We start from the raw sequence: 16,048 nt of genomic DNA, 5'->3' as shown, positions 1-16,048 counted from the left end.
GTTTTTCAAAGTTTTTTCCTATATAAGTCTATATAAACCATGTGACCCTAGGAGTGGGGCCATATTTGACCCCAGGGAAATAATCTGAACAATCTTGGTAGAGGACCACTAGATTTTGCTACATACAAAATATAAAAGCCCTAGGCCTTATGGTTTTGGACAAGAAGATCAGAAACCATTTAACTGTTCCTGGCCAATGTAACCTTGACCTTTGACCTAATGACCTCAAAATCAATAGGGGTCATCTGCTGGTCATGGCCAACCTAACTATCAATTTTCCTAACACTAGGCCCAAGCGTTCTTGAGTTATTGCCTGGAAACCATTTTACTGTTCCTGGTCACTGTGACCTTGACCTTTGACATACTGACCTCAAAATCAATAGGGGTCATCTGCTGGTCATTACCAACCTCCCTATCAACTTTCATGATCCTAGGCCCAAGTGTTCTTGAGTTATCATCCGGAAACCGTTTTACTGTTCAGGGTCACTGTGACCTTGACCTTTAACATACTGACCTCAAAATCAATAGGGGTCATCTGCTGGTCATTACCAACCACCCTATCAACTTTCATGATCCTAGGCCCAAGCGTTCTTGAGTTATCATCCGGAAACAGTTTTACTGTTCAGGGTCACTGTGACCTTGACCTTTAACATACTGACCTCAAAATCAATAGGGGTCATCTGCTGGTCAATACCAACCTCCCTCTCAACTTTCATGATCCTAGGCCCAAGTGTTCTTGAGTTATCATCCGGAAACCGTTTTACTATTCAGGGTCACTGTGACCTTGACCTTTGACATACTGACCTCAAAATCAATAGGGGTCATCTGCTGGTGATGACCAACCTCCCTATCAACTTTCATGATCCTAGGCCCAAGCGTTCTTGAGTTATCATCCGGAAATGGATTGGTCTACATTCCGACCGACATCTGCAGAACAATATACCCCTCCTTTTTCAAAGGGGGGCATAATAACTGAGATATAGTGAAAATGCATCAAAATTAACCTTAAATTCTAAGTAAAAGGGGCGTAATTCATAAAAAATTGGTGTAAGAGCTATGCAACTTAGCAACAAGCAAATTTGATGAATTGGTATCCCCCGCCAAAAGGGCTTGTGGTGAGGAATGGCAAACAAGAGGGCCATGAAGGCCCTGTATCGCTCACCTGACCTATTGACCTAAAGATCATCAAGATAGTTTCATTAAGATATGGTCATAAATGTGGCCTCTAAAGTGTTAACTAGCTTTTCCTTTGATTTGACCTGGTGACCTAGTTTTTGACCCATATGACCTAGATTCAAACTTGATCTAAAGATCATTTAGATTAACATTCTGACTAAGTTTCATGAAGATACAGTCATAAATGTGGCCTCTAGAGCAGTGCTCTAGTGTTCACAAGCTTTTCCTTTGATTTGACCTGGTGACCTAGTTTTTGAGCCAACCTGACCCAGATATGAACATGACCTATAGATCATCATGATTAACATTCTGACCAAGTTTCATTAAGACAGGTTTTTTTTTTTATTCTATAGCAGCAGCCGAATATCGGCCTCGTCCCCCAGCCGAGGATTTCCCCCACAGCCAATGATTTCCCCTACCGCAGTCCGAAATTCCCCTACGTCCGACATCGTAAACAAAGTAAGGGAGATTACCCTGTTAGTTCATATTGACGCTTTACGATACTGTTTTACAACATCATCGGTTCCGATGCCAAAATTGTGACACCTAGAGTGTTAACAAGTTTTTCCTTTGATTTGACCTGGTGACCTAGTTTTTGACCCCAGATGACCCAATATCGAACTTGTCCAAGATTTTATTGAGGGTAACATTCTGACCAAGTTTCATTAAGATTGGGCCAAAATTGAGACCTCTTGAGTGTTAACAAGCTTTTCCTTTGATTTGACCCGGTGACCTAGTTTTTGACCCCAGATGACCCAATATCGAACTCGTCCAAGATTTTATTGAGGGTAACATTCTGACCAAGTTTCATTAAGATTGGGCCAAAGTTGTGACCTCTAGCGTGTTAACAAACTTTTCCTTTGATTTGACCTGGTGACCTAGTTTTTGACCTCAATGACCCAATATCAAACTCGTCCAAGATTTTTATAAGGGTAACATTCTGACCAAGTTTCATTAAGATTAGGCCAAAATTGTGACCTCTAGAGTGTTAACAGTCAAATTGTTGACAACAGACACACTTTGTGCTCAGGTGAGCCAAAAATATATCCGGCAAAAAGTTAAGGATGTGACTTAGAAGCAAACAAGAGCTCGTTGAACACGAAATGCCCCCCATGATGCATTCAGTAATTGCACAAGGGACAGAAATTATATGCTCACTGTAAACAAAAGTTCTACCATTCTGGTTTAATTTGACCTTGACCTTTAATCTATTAACCTAACAAGAGATTACAGTGATCTTGACGTCATCCACTGAGCCATTTTTGAATGTTCCAAATTTAAAGACTAGCTCAAGGTCAAATTTCAATTCAGTAAAAAACAATGTGTATGTGGTCCAAATTTGAAGCTGTGGCTTGAGAAATGTGGAAGTGGGGTCACTGATCAAGCTCAAGATCAAAGTTCATTTGGGTTATACAAAATTTTGCATGTGGTTTAAATTTAAAGGGACTGTAGCTAAGAAATGTGAAAGTAGGTCCTAGGTCAAAATCAAGGTCAAATTTTATTTCAGAACACAAAACTATGCAAGTGGTCCAAATTTGAAGCCTGTACCTTGAGAAATGTGAAAGTAGGTTACTAGGTCAATCTCAAGATCAAAGTTCATACCAGCACACAAAACTATGCTTGTGGTCCAAATTTGAAGACTGTAGCTTGAGAAATGTGAAAGTAGGTCACTAGGTCAAAAGCAAGGTCAAATTTTATTTTTGAACAAAAAAACTATGCATGTGGCCCAAATTTGAAGTCTGTACCTTCAAAGATGTGAAAGAAGGTCACAAGGTCAAAAACAAGGTCAAAGTTTTTTTTCGGTACACAAACCTATGCATGTGGTTCAAATCTGAAGGCTGTAGCTACAGAAATGTGAAAGTAGGTCACTAGGTCAAGATCAAGGTCAACTCATGTCAAGGTTCATCTTGCTACTCTAACTATACATGTGGTCCAAATTTGAATGATGGCCATATTTGACCCTAGAGAGATAATTTGAACAAATTGGTAGAGAACCACTAGATGATGCTACATTACAAAATATCAAAGCCATAGTCTTTGTGCTTTGGACAAGAGGATTTTTCAAAGTTTTCCCTTATACAGGCCTCCTAGCAGGCCTGAACAAAAATAAAGGTTTTTATAAAGGCTCCAATCTATGAAAAAAAGGCCTTTTAGTGTAAAATATTAAAAAATAAAGAGTAATAAAGGCTTTTTTTTGTCGGAATTCTCCTTGAAAACACAAAATATATTTAGGTTTTTACTACATGTATGTGGTCTGGTGAACACAACAGCATTCTGAAAAACTCTAGATGAAAGATACACAAGCAGTACCCTAAAAACAACATTAAAAGGGGGGAAGAAATACAGTAGTATACCATTACTTGCTTTAAACTGTCACGGCAAGCAGTCTAAACAAAAATTTATAGGTTTTGAGTAAAAAATTTACAGGCTATTTGGGCGTTTTAAAGGTTTTTTCAGAAGATTTAAGGTTTTAAAGGTTTGCTCTGAAATTAAAGGTTTTTAAAGGTTTTAAAGGTTTCACTAGGAGGCCTGCTTATATAAGTCTATGTAAACCATGTGACCCTCAGGGCGAAGCCATATTTGACCCTTAGGGAATATTTTGAACAATCTTAGTAGAGGACCACTAGATGATGTCATATACAAAATATCAAAGCCCTAGGTCCTGTGATTTTGGACAAGAGGTTTTTTGAAGATTTTCCTATGCAAGTCTATATAAACCATGTGACCCCGGGGTGGGGCCATATTTGACTCCAGGGAAAAAATCTGAACAATCTTTGTAGAGGACCACTGGATTTTGCTACGTACCAAATATCAAAGCCCTAGGCCCTATTGTTTTGGACAAGAAGATCAGAAACCGTTTAATTGTTCCTTGCCAATGCAGTGATTTTTTTTGGAAAAAATAAAGGTGCCTGTGCCCGCTGAATTGGGAAAATAAGCGCGATAATTCCCCAAATTGGGAAAAATATAAATATGTTTAATTCCATACTAAGTGTTTAAAAATCTGTACATTTCCTAATAAATTTTTGGGTTTAAGAGTTTATATTTTTTAAAAACCACTTTTGGATTTAAAATCGTGAATTTTTGGGTGATAAAATTAATTAAGACCCCAATACAACTTGTATTGATTGTATTTATCAATTTTCACTTCTTCCCTTGAAATTTGATAACGTCCGAATTTTGACTATCCGAAAATTCGGTACAATCGCGGGACTTTGATCTCCAATTTTCCAAAAACTAGGATGAATATTGTCATTTTTCAATTACCATAAATGATTAACTACATAATGAAACATATTTTAAACCCGACTGAAGTCCATATTTCTCTTAAAAATCGGAAATGTTTTGTTTGTCACGTGTTTTCGCGACTGTAACCTTGATGCGATTTTGATCTTAAAAAAGGACGTTTTTGATGTCATTTCTGCCAATTTCATGTTAAATATCGCGGATCTCACGCCCGAATATATACTGTTACATTTTGGAAATAAATATTATAATTTGGGGGGAACACATCTCTTTTTTAGGGGAAAAATAGACGTTTTTTTGGGGGAAAAAATGGCCTATTTGGCGAGGGGAAAGTGCCGATATTCGGCAGTAAAAATACGCAAAAAAAATCACTGCAATGTGACCTTGACCTTTGACCTCAAAATCAACAGGGGTCATCTGCTGGTCATGACCAACCTCCCTATCATTTTCCTGACCCTAAGCCCAAGCGTTTTTGGGTTATTGCCCGGAAACCCTTTTACTGTTCCTGGTCACTGTGACCTTGACCTTTAACATACTGACCTCAAAATCAATAGGGGTCATCTGCTGGTCATGACCAACCTATCTATCAACTTTCCTGACCTTAGCCAAGTGTTCTTGAGTTATCATCCAGAAACCCTTTAATTGTTCAGGGTCACTATGACCTTGACCTTTAACATACTGACCTCAAAATCAAAAGGGGTCATCTGCTGGTCATGACCATCCTTACTATTAACTTTCATGATCCTAGGCCCAAGTGTTCTTGAATTATCATCTGGAAACCGTTTTACTTTTCAGGGTCACTGTGACCTTGACCTTTGCCATACAGACCTCAAAATCAATAGGGGTCATCTGCTGGTGTTGACCAACCTCCCTATCAACTTTCATGATCCTAGGCCCAAGGGTTCTTGAGTTATCATCCGGAAATGGATTGGTCTACATTCCGACCGACCGACCTACATTCTGCAAAACAATATACCCCTCCTTCTTCGAAGGGGGGCATAGTAATTTCATTAGTCCAGATTATCTTAACAGAAAATGTTTTTGTTTTTTTTCTTGTTTTTTTTTTTTTGCAGGGGGTGTGACCAGGTGAGGTTACAAAATCTCACATGTTCATAAATATTGATGGAAAATTAAAAATGATAAAAAAAAACAAGAGGGCCATGAAGGCCCTGTATCGCTCACCTGACCAATTGACCTAGTTTTTGACTCCATATGACCCAGATTCGAACTTGACCTAAAAACCATCAAGATTAACCTTCTAAGTTTCATGAAGATACAGTCATAAATGTGGCCTCTACAGTGTTAACAAGCTTTTCCTTTGGTTTGACCCGGTGACCTAGTTTTTGAACCCACATGACCTAGATTCGAACTTGACCTAAAGATCATCAAGATTAACATTCTGACTAAGTTTCATAGAGATACAGTCATAAATGTGGCCTCTAGAGTGTTAACTAGCTTTTCCTTTGATTTGACCTGGTGACCTAGTTTTTGATCATACATGACCCAGATTCAAACTGGACCTTAAGATCATCAATATTAACATTTTGAGATCATCATGAGTAACATTCTGACCAAGTTTCATGAAGATACATTCACAAATGTGGCCTCTACAGTGTTAACAATTTTTTTGTTTGATTTGACCCTGTGACCTAGTTTTTGACCCCACATGACCCAGATTCAAATTTGACCTAAAGATCATCAAGATTAACATTGCTAAGTTTTATAAGTTCAGTCATTTAAAAGTGGGTCTAGGTGTTAACAAGCTTTTCCTTTGGTTTGACCCATTGCTTAGTTAAGATATGTTCATAAATGTGGCCTCTGCAGTGTAAACTAGCTTTTCCTTTGATTTGACTGGGTGACCTAGTTTTTGACCCTACATGACCCAGATTCAAACTGGACCTTAAGATCATCAATATTAACATTCTGAACAAGTTTCATGAAGATACAGTCATAAATGTGGCCTCTACAGTGTGAAAAAGCTTTTCCTTTGATTTGACCTGGTGACCTAGTTTATGACCAAAGATCGAACTTGTCCAAGATTTTATTGAGGGTAAAATTCTGACCAAGTTTCATTAAGATTGGGCCAAAAATGTGACCTCTTGAGTGTTAACAGTCAAATTGTTGACGACGGACACAGGGTGATCACAAAAGCTCACCTTTGTGGTCAGCTGAACTAAAAAAAATTTTTTTTGGGGGGGGGGGGGGGGGGGGGGGGGGGGGGGGTGGTGACCAAGGCAAGGTGGTGACCATGTGTGGGGGCACAAAACTTCACATGTTTATAATAAATTTTCATGGAAAAGAATGAAAGAAGTTTAATGAAATTCTACTAATTGGCCACTTTGTTACGTACAAATCTGTAGATTTTTAAACAATTAAAGGGCAATAACTCTAAGGAAAATTTACCAATTGAGAGAAAAAAAAAAAGACAGGCATCATCAAAGTATGTTGGTTCATATTTGTTTCAAGTTTCATGAAGTTCTATCAGCTAATTACTGAGAAATGGCTGCAGACATGGATTTTTCATAAAATCAAGGGCAATAACTCTTAAGGGAAATTGACCAATAAAAAAAAAAAAAAAAAAAAAAAAAAAAAAAAAAAAAAAAAACTTCACGGACATCATCGCAGTATGTTGGTGCATGTTTATTTGGTGTTTCATGAAATTCTAGCTAATAGTTACTGAGATATGGCTGTGGACAGACATTTTTGATTAAATCAAGGGCAATAACTCCAAGAGAAATTGACCAATCCAAAAAAAAAAAAGAGGGCATGATGACCCTGATCGCTCACCGAGAATTTTTTCAATGTCAAACTGATGATTTTTAGAAAATTTTCCAATGTACAATTCAAAGTAACCCTAGGGCGGGGGCCAAATTTTACCCCGGGGGTCTGATTTGAAAAAAGTTTGTGAAGTCGACTAGGCAATGTTACATTTATCGAATATCTAAGATCTGGCCTTCTGGTTTTTTTAAAGAAATTATGAGATTTTCCCTATGTACATAAGTAACCCCTTGGGGTGGGTCAATTTGACCCTGGGGTAAGATTTGAATAAATTTTATAGAGGTCCCCTAGGCAATGCTACATGCAAATATCTAAGCTCTAGACCTTCTGGTTTATTTTTAGAAAATATTGGAAGATTTTTCTGTACAATCAAGTAACCCATGGGCGGGGCCATTGACCCGGGGTCATGATTTGAAGAAATTTGTAGAGGTTATAGGCAAGGGTACACGTCAATATCTAAGATCTAGGCCTTCTGGTTTATTTTTAGAAATTTTTGAAGATTTTCTATGTAAATCAAGTGACCCCTGGGGGGGGTCAATTTTGAACCCGGGGGTCCAAGATTTGAATAAATGTTGTAGAGGTCACTAGGCAAAGCTACAGGAAAAATCTAAGCTCTAGGGCCCTTTTGGTTTATTTTTTAAAAAAATTTTGAAGATTTTCATATGTAAAATAAGGAACCCCCAGTGGCGGGGTCAATTTTGACCCCGGGAGTCATGATTAAAACTTTAGAGGTCCATAGGCAATGCTTACATGTCAAATATCTAAGCTCTAGGTCTTCGGCTTTTTAGAAGAAGATTTTTTTAAAGTTTTCTATTTTAAAATCAAGTGACCCCCGGGGCGGGTCAATTTGACCCCGGGGTCTGATTTGAACAATTTTGTAGAGGTCTACTGGCAATGTACATGTAAATATCTAGACCTAGGCCTTCTGCTTTTATTTTTAGAAATTTTTTGAAGATTTTCCCATGTAAATCAAGTGCCCCGGGGGCGGGGTCATTTTGATCCCGGGGGGTCATGAATTGAACAACATTAGTAGAAGTCCATTAGCAATGCTACATGTCAAATACTAAGGTCTAGGGCTTCTGGTTTCGAGAAGAGTTTTTTTAAGATTTTTTCTATGTAAATCAAGTGACCCCCGGGGGGCCCGGGGTCCCAAATTTTTGACCCCGGGTCATAATTGGGAACAAAATTGGTAGAGGTCCATAGGCAATGTTCACACCAAATATCTAAGTTAGGGCTTCTTTTTTTGAGAAGAAGATTTTTAAAGTTTTTCCCTTCGGTTTTCCATGGCAACCAAGTTTTGCATGGAATTCAATTCTTTGAACAATATTTGAGAAGACCATCCAAGAACATCCCTGTGAAGTTTCATCAAATTTGGCCTGTTGGGTTTAGGAGGAGATTTGTTTAAAGGAAGTGTGGACGGACGGACGGACGGACGACGGACGGGCGGACGGACGGACGCCGGACGGTTAGCGATACAAAAGCTCACCCTGAGCACTTTGTGGGTCTGGTTTAGCTTAAAAACACAAAAAACTTCCGGGCTCATTGCAGGTATGTTTGGGTTTATGTTACTTCAAGTTTCATGAAATTCTACCAGTAGTTATGAGGAATGGTGCGGAAGAGCACGGACGATGACAAGCCATTTCAATCCCACTCCGATTCATGGCGGGGGATTTAAAAACTGGATAGAGTGCAAGTGCACTAAATTTTACTAAATTTCTCAAGTCAAAAGGGGAGATAATTAATGAAATACTGGTGCTAGAGTTATAGTCCTTGTGTGAATGAGGATGCTGAACAACTATTTTAAGTTTGAATCAAATCCTCTCTGTAATAAGAGAAATATAGTGAAAATGCATCAAAATTAATGTTAAATTCCAAGTAAAAAGGGGCATTATTCAAGAACAAGAGGGTCATAATGACCCTGAATCGCTCACCTGAGAAATATGAGCTACATGTTTCAACATTAATGTCAAAGTGATGATTTTTTAAAAAAAATTTTGGGGAAAATTTCCTATGTAAATCAAGTAACCCCCGGGGGGGGTCAGATTTAAACAAAGTTTGTAAAAATTGCAATGTTACAATCAATACTAGATTAGGCTTTTGGGGTTTTTTTTCACAAATTATGAAAATTTCTTATGTACAATCAAGAACCCCCGGGCTGGGTGGTCAAGATTTGAATTTTTTTTGTAGAGGTCCAAATGTCAAATTCTAAACTCTAGGGCCCTTTGGGTTTTTTTTTGAAAAAATTTTTAAGATTTTTTTTGTACAACAAAATAACCCTTGGGGGGGGTCAATTTTACCCCCGGGGGTCATGATTTGAAACATTTTGTAGAAGCTATAGGCAATGTATTGTGCATATCTAAGATCTAGGTTTGGTTTATTTTTAGATTTTTTTTTTAAAAAATTTTCTAGTAAAAACAATGACCCCTGGGGCGGGTCAATTTTGACCCCCGGGGGCATATTGGAACAACTTTAGTTGGGCCCCTCGCAATGCTACATGTCAAATATCTAAAATTAGGGCTTCTGGTTTTTGGAAGATACCGGGGGGGGTGATTTTAAAAATTTTGTAGGGTCCACAGGCAATGCTACAAGTAACAGAATTTCGTAGGGCACAGGGTTGCTCCCCCCCCGGTAAAATTTTCACAAATAAGGGGAAATAATTCAAAGGGTTTTTAGTCTTAAGGGGGTATAGCCTCAAAAAATAATATGAGAAGGGTTCATTATTCTATACCCTTCTTTTTCAGCTATGGCATCAAAAAAAAACAAGCTTTTCCCATAGGGTGACATATGCCCCCCATGGGACTTGAATGAGTAGTTTGGCCGATTTAGAGTTTAGGACCTTTTACTACGGTTTTTGGGCCTTTGACCGGAGCTGGGTCTTGCGCGGAATCGTCTTTCGTGTACACTTTATGCGTAGTTATTTTAAAAACATGCTGAATGACAAAGATATGGACCGGACACCCATCATGCTATCCTTTAAGTCTAAGTGTTACCTTGCCTTTGAGCTCGGGCCCGGGTCTTGCGCGCAACACGTGTCTTACTGTGGTCACTTCATGCAAGTTATTTGAAAAACCATCCATCGATACAAAAATATGGGGCCGGACACGACCATCAATGCACTATCCCTTTAAGTTAAGTGTGACCTTGACCTTTGAGTCGGCCCGGGTCTTGCGCGCGCCCGTGTTTTGTGGTACACATTCAGCCAAATTATTTTAAAATCCCTCATCGATGACAAAAGATAGGAACCCCGGGCACGAAAAAATTTGGGGAAGCTGAAGACCCAAAGAAGAAGCGGTTCAAAAAAATGCCCCCTTCGGGGGCATAAAAATCCACATTTTGGGCCCATTTTTGGCCCTAATCTGTAATAAAAGCTAAAATTTCAAAAAGAATGCAAGTGTGCAAGGGCCATTAGATAAGACTCGAGCAAGGTTTCAGAATTTACTTTAAATTTTTTCTGAGTGAGGCACATTTTTTAGGTGAAAATGTGCATTTTTTTACTCTATCAGGGGCCGTAACTCTAAAACTAGGGGGCGGACTCAGATGAAAAATAGTAGGTGCGCAAGTTCATATCATGATAAAGAGTCAAGCAAGGTTTCATCAATTTATATCAAATACTTTCTTAGCTAGGGGTGTCACAAGGTGAAAATGTGCATTTTTGACTATTTCAGGGGCTGTAACTCTAGAAATAGGGCAGGGACCCATATTAAAAGTAGGAGATGCGCAAGTTGATATCATGATTAAGACTCATGCAAGGTTTCATGATTTTATATCAAATACTTTTTGAGCTAGGTGTGTCACAAGGTGAAAATGTGCATTTTTGACTATTTCAGGGGCTATATCTCTAACAAGAGGACCATGATGGTCCTGAATCGCTCACCTCTTCCCACATGATCCAGTTTTGAGTATGACGTCGTTTTTTCTATTTTTAGACCTACTGACCTAGTTTTTGACAGCACCTGACCCAGTTTTGAACTTGACCTAGATATTATCAAGATAAAAATTCTGACCAATTTTCATGAAGATCCATTGAAAAATATGGTCTCTAAAGAGGTCACAAGGTTTTTCTATTATTTGACCTATTGACCTAGTTTTTTAAGGCACATGACCCAGTTTCAAACCTGACCTAGATATCATCAAGGTGAACATTCTGATCAATTTCCATGAAGATCCATTCAAGGGCCTCTAGAGTGGTCACAAGGTTTTTCTATTTCAAGACCTACTGACCTAGTTTTTGATCGCAGTTGACCCAGTTTCAAACTTGACCTAGATATCATCAAGATAAACATTCAGACCAACTTTCATACAGATCCCATGAAATATGGCCTCTAGAGAGGTCACAAGGTTTTTTCATTATTTGACCTACTGACCTAGTTTTTGATGGCACGTGACCCACTTTCGAACTTAACCTAGATATCATCAAGATGAACATTCTGACCAATTTTTATGGAGATCCATTCACAAGTATGGCCTCTAGAGAGGTCACAAGGTTTTTCTATTTTTAGACCTACTGACCTAGTTTTTGACCGCACATGACCCTGTTTCGAACTTGACCTAGACATCATCAAGATGAACATTCAGACCAATTTTTATGGAGATCCATTTACAAGTATGGCCTCTAGAGAGGTCACAAGGTTTTTCTATTATTTGACCTACTGACCTAGTTTTTGATGGCACGTGACCCACTTTCAAATTGACCTAGATATCATCAAGATGAACATTCAGACCAACTTTCATACAGATCCCATGGAAAATATGGCCTCTAGAGAGGTCACAAGGTTTTTCTATTATTTGACCTAATGACCTAGTTTTTGATGGCACGTGACCCACTTTCCAACTTGAATTAGATATCATCAAGGTGAACATTCTGACCAATTTTCATGAAGATTTCATGAAATATATGGCCTCTAGAGAGGTTACAACGTTTTTCTATTTTTAGACCTACTGACCTAGTTTTTGACAGCACCTGACCCAGTTTCGAACTTGACCTAGATATCATCAAGATGAACATTTAGACCAACTTTCATACAGATCCCATGAAAAATATGGCCTTTAGAGAGGTCACAAGGTTTTTCTATTATTTGACCTACTGACCTAGTTTTTGAAGGCACTTGACCAAGTTTCGAAATTGACCTAGATATCATCAAGGTGAACGTTCTGACCAATTTTCATGAAGATCTTGTGAAATATATGGCCTCTAGAAAGGTCAAAGGTTTTTCTATTTTTAGACCTACTGACCTAGTTTTTGACCGCAAGTGACCCAGTTTCGAACTTGACCTAGATATCATCAAGATAAACATTCAGACCAACTTTCATACAGATCCCATGAAAAATATGGCCTTTAGAGAGGTCACAAGGTTTTTCTATTACTTGACCTACTGACCTAGTTTTTGAAGCATGTGACCCGGTTTCGAACTTGACCTAGATATCATCAAGGTGAACATTCTGACCAACTTTCATGAAGATCTTGTGAAATATATGGCCTCTAGAGAGGTCACAAGGTTTTTCTATTTTTAGATCTATTGACCTAGTTTTTGAAGGCATGTGACCCAGTTTCGAACTTGACCTAGATATCATCAAGGTGAACATTCTGACCAATATTCATGAAGATCCATTGAAAATTATGGCCTCTAGAGAGGTCACAAGGTTTTTCTATTTTTAGACCTACTGACCTAGTTTTTGAAGGCACGTGACCCAGTTTCGAGCTTGACCTAGAATTTACCAAGATGAACATTCTGACCCATTTTCATAAAGATCCCATGAAAAATGTGACCTCTAGAGATGTCACAAGGAAAAGTTTACGCATGGACGGACGGATGACGGACACTGCGCGATCACAAAAGCTCACCTTGTCACTTTGTGACAGGTGAGCTAAAAATAGGGGGCGGAGCCAGACGAAAAATAGAAGGTGCGCAAGTTCATATCATGATAAAGACTCATGCAAGGTTTCATCAATTTATATCAAATACTTTTTGAGCTAGGCGTGTCACAAGGTGAAAATGTTCATTTTTGACTGTTTCAGGGGACATAACTCTAAAATTAGGGTGCGGAGCCAGACGAAAAATAATATCATGATTAAAACTCATGCAAGGTTTCATCAATTTATATCAAACACTTTTTGAGCTAGGCCTGTCACAAGGTGAAAATGTTCATTTTTGACTGTTTCAGGGGCCATAACTCTAAAATTAGGGGGCGGAGCCAGACGAAAAATAAAAGGTGCCCAAGTTCATATCATGATAGACTCATGCAATTTCATCAATTTATATCAAATACTTTTTGAGCTAGGCGTGTCACAAGGTGAAAATGTTCATTTTTGACCGTTTCAGGGGCCATGACTCTAAAATTGGGGGGCGGAGCCAGATGAAAAATAAAAGGTGCGCAAGTTCATATCATGATAAAGACTCATGCAAGGTTTCATCAATTTATATCATATACTTTTTGAGCTGGCGCGTCACGAACTTTGGACGGACGGACGCACAGACAAGAGCAAATCTATATGCCCCCACCACTCATGGGGGGGGGGCACAAATATCTAAATTCTAGGCCTTCTGGTTTATTTTTAGAAATTTTTTGAAGATTTTCATCAAGTGATCCCTGGGGATGGGTCAATTTTGACCCCGGGGTTCATGATTTGAACAAATGTTGTAGAGGTCCACTAGGCAATGCTACATGGGAAATATCTAAGCTCTAGGCTTTCTGGTTTATTTTTAGATATTTTTTTGAAGATTTTCCTATGTAAAATCAAGTGACCCCTGGGGCGGGGTCAATTTTGACCCCGGGGATCATGATTAGAATAAATTTTGTAGAGGTCCACTCGGCAAAGCTACACATGAAATATGTAAGCTCTAGGCCTTCTGGTTTATTTTTAGATTTTTTTTTAATATTTTCCTATGTAAAATCAAGTGATCCCTGGGGATTGGTCAATTTTGACGCCAGGGTTCATGATTTGAACAAATGTTGTAGAGGTCCACTAGGCAATGCTACATGGGAAATATCTAAGCTCTAGGCTTTCTGGTTTATTTTTAGAAATTTTTTGAAGATTTTCCTATGTAAAATCAAGTGACCCTGGGAATCATGATTTGAAATTTTTTTGTAGAGGTCCACTTGGCAATGCTACACATGAAATATGTAAGCTCTAGGCCTTCTGGTTTATTTTTAGAAATTTTCTGAATATTTTCCTATGTAAAATCAAGTGACCCCTGGGGCGGGGTCAATTTTGACCCTTGGGTCATGATTTGAACAAACATGGTAGAGGTCCACTAGGGAATGCTTTACACCAAATATCTAAGCTCTAGGGCTTCTAGTGTTTGAGAAGAAGATAATCAAGTGACCCCTGGGGCGGGGTCATGATTTGAACCAATTTTGTAGAGGTCTACTTGGCAATGCTACATGTGAAATATCTAAACTCTAGGCTTTCTGGTCTATTTTTAGAAATTTTTTGAAGATTTTCCTATGTAAAATCAAGTGACCCCGCACCAGGGGTTTTGAACAAGAAGATTTTTTTCTATTTAAGTCTATGTAAAACTTGGGACCCCCGGGAAGGGTCCATATTTGACACTAGGGGGATAATTTGAAAAATTTTGGTAGAGGACTACTAGATGATGCTACACATCAGATATCAAAACCCTAGGCCCTGTGGTTTTGGACAAGAAGATTTTTAAAGTTTTTTCTTTCGGTTGCCATGGCAACCAGAGTTCTGCATGGAATTCAACTCTTTGAACAATTTTGAAAGGGGGCCACCCAAGGATCATTCCTATGAAGTTTGGTGTTATTCTGCCCAGTGGTTTTCAAGAAGAAGATTTTTTTAGAAATTGACGGACGTCGCACGACGGACATCAAGCGGTCACAAAAGCTCACCTTGTCACTTCGTGACAGGTGAGCTAAAAATGAAGATGTTCTATCTTAATATAAATGATGAATGGCGAAGATTTGTGCCTAGCTTGTAAAGCAGCATGTTAAATGGTAGTTTACTGAGGCTTTTTTTGTTTCTGCATTACAAGTTCATTTTCGGTCCGGTTGATTGTTTTTGGTCCAGCAGATTTCTAGACATTTCCGGACCGAATGTCCCGCCATTTTTCCCAACTTTCCAAAAGTCTGTTTTCCCCCTTTGACCAGAGCCCAGTGTTTTCCCCATCTCCTAAAAAAAAACCCCTGGGACCTCTGTTGGACACAAGATTTCGCAACGTATGAACAACAGACAGCATCAACACTGTATGTCCCCAATATAAATGTGTGGGAGCATAAAAAGATAAAGTGCATCGAAACTTTAACCAAAATGTGGACGTGGAAGGAGGCTGACGCAAGTAGGATAGATCTCAAACATCGTAAAGTGGAACTTAAAATTCTAACAGATTTTCTGGAGGGTTGTGTGTGAGTTACAAGAAACATATATCTTTTATTTTGACCTTACTCACCATCTGGCTTCCTTTTATACACATACTGTTCCATCTGAAAGTCAACATTCTGTGCACCCAAGTGTGTTGAGCATCCTAAAAACTTTGTAACATCTTCCTCTTTGAGAGCGAGAGCATCTAAACCTCCGGACATCTTGAAGCTGATCTAAGGGTTACGGTGATCAACCTATAAAGGAACAACCTTGATTTACAAACACAAAATGGCCATGGATCGTTCGCCTGAGTTATGCTGCTTGCTTGAACAGTTTTGGTAGAAAGTTAGTTATCAGGGGTGTAAAATTCCACTTGCCCACTCGTATTGTCAAGTTGAAGTTGGGATAGGGTGTTGAAGGTTAAGTTGTGGTGAAGTCATGCAATCACGTGCTTCTCAAAAATGGGGTATCTTTGGCGATTACTGCCTAAAAATAATTGGTTTTGGAAGAAATATGGCTGCTGAAAGGGGT

General features: G+C 38.8%; 1 protein-coding gene across 1 annotated transcript in view; it reads right to left on the bottom strand.

Moving 5' to 3' along the window:
* Positions 1 to 15,771, bottom strand: part of LOC123563989 (40S ribosomal protein SA-like) — a 61,684-nt gene extending 45,913 nt beyond the window's left edge. Inside the window, 3 exon segments of the mRNA XM_053536642.1 lie at positions 11,878 to 11,889; positions 14,469 to 14,475; positions 15,602 to 15,771. Of these exon segments, the coding sequence (XP_053392617.1) occupies positions 11,878 to 11,889; positions 14,469 to 14,475; positions 15,602 to 15,738 (156 nt within the window). The 5' untranslated portion in view covers positions 15,739 to 15,771.
* Positions 15,772 to 16,048: the final 277 nt, after the last annotated feature.

The sequence above is a fragment of the Mercenaria mercenaria genome, chromosome 2 (genome assembly GCF_021730395.1).
Source record: "Mercenaria mercenaria strain notata chromosome 2, MADL_Memer_1, whole genome shotgun sequence".
Taxonomy (NCBI): Eukaryota; Metazoa; Mollusca; class Bivalvia; order Venerida; family Veneridae; genus Mercenaria; species Mercenaria mercenaria.
This window is presented reverse-complemented; position numbering and strand designations above follow the sequence as displayed.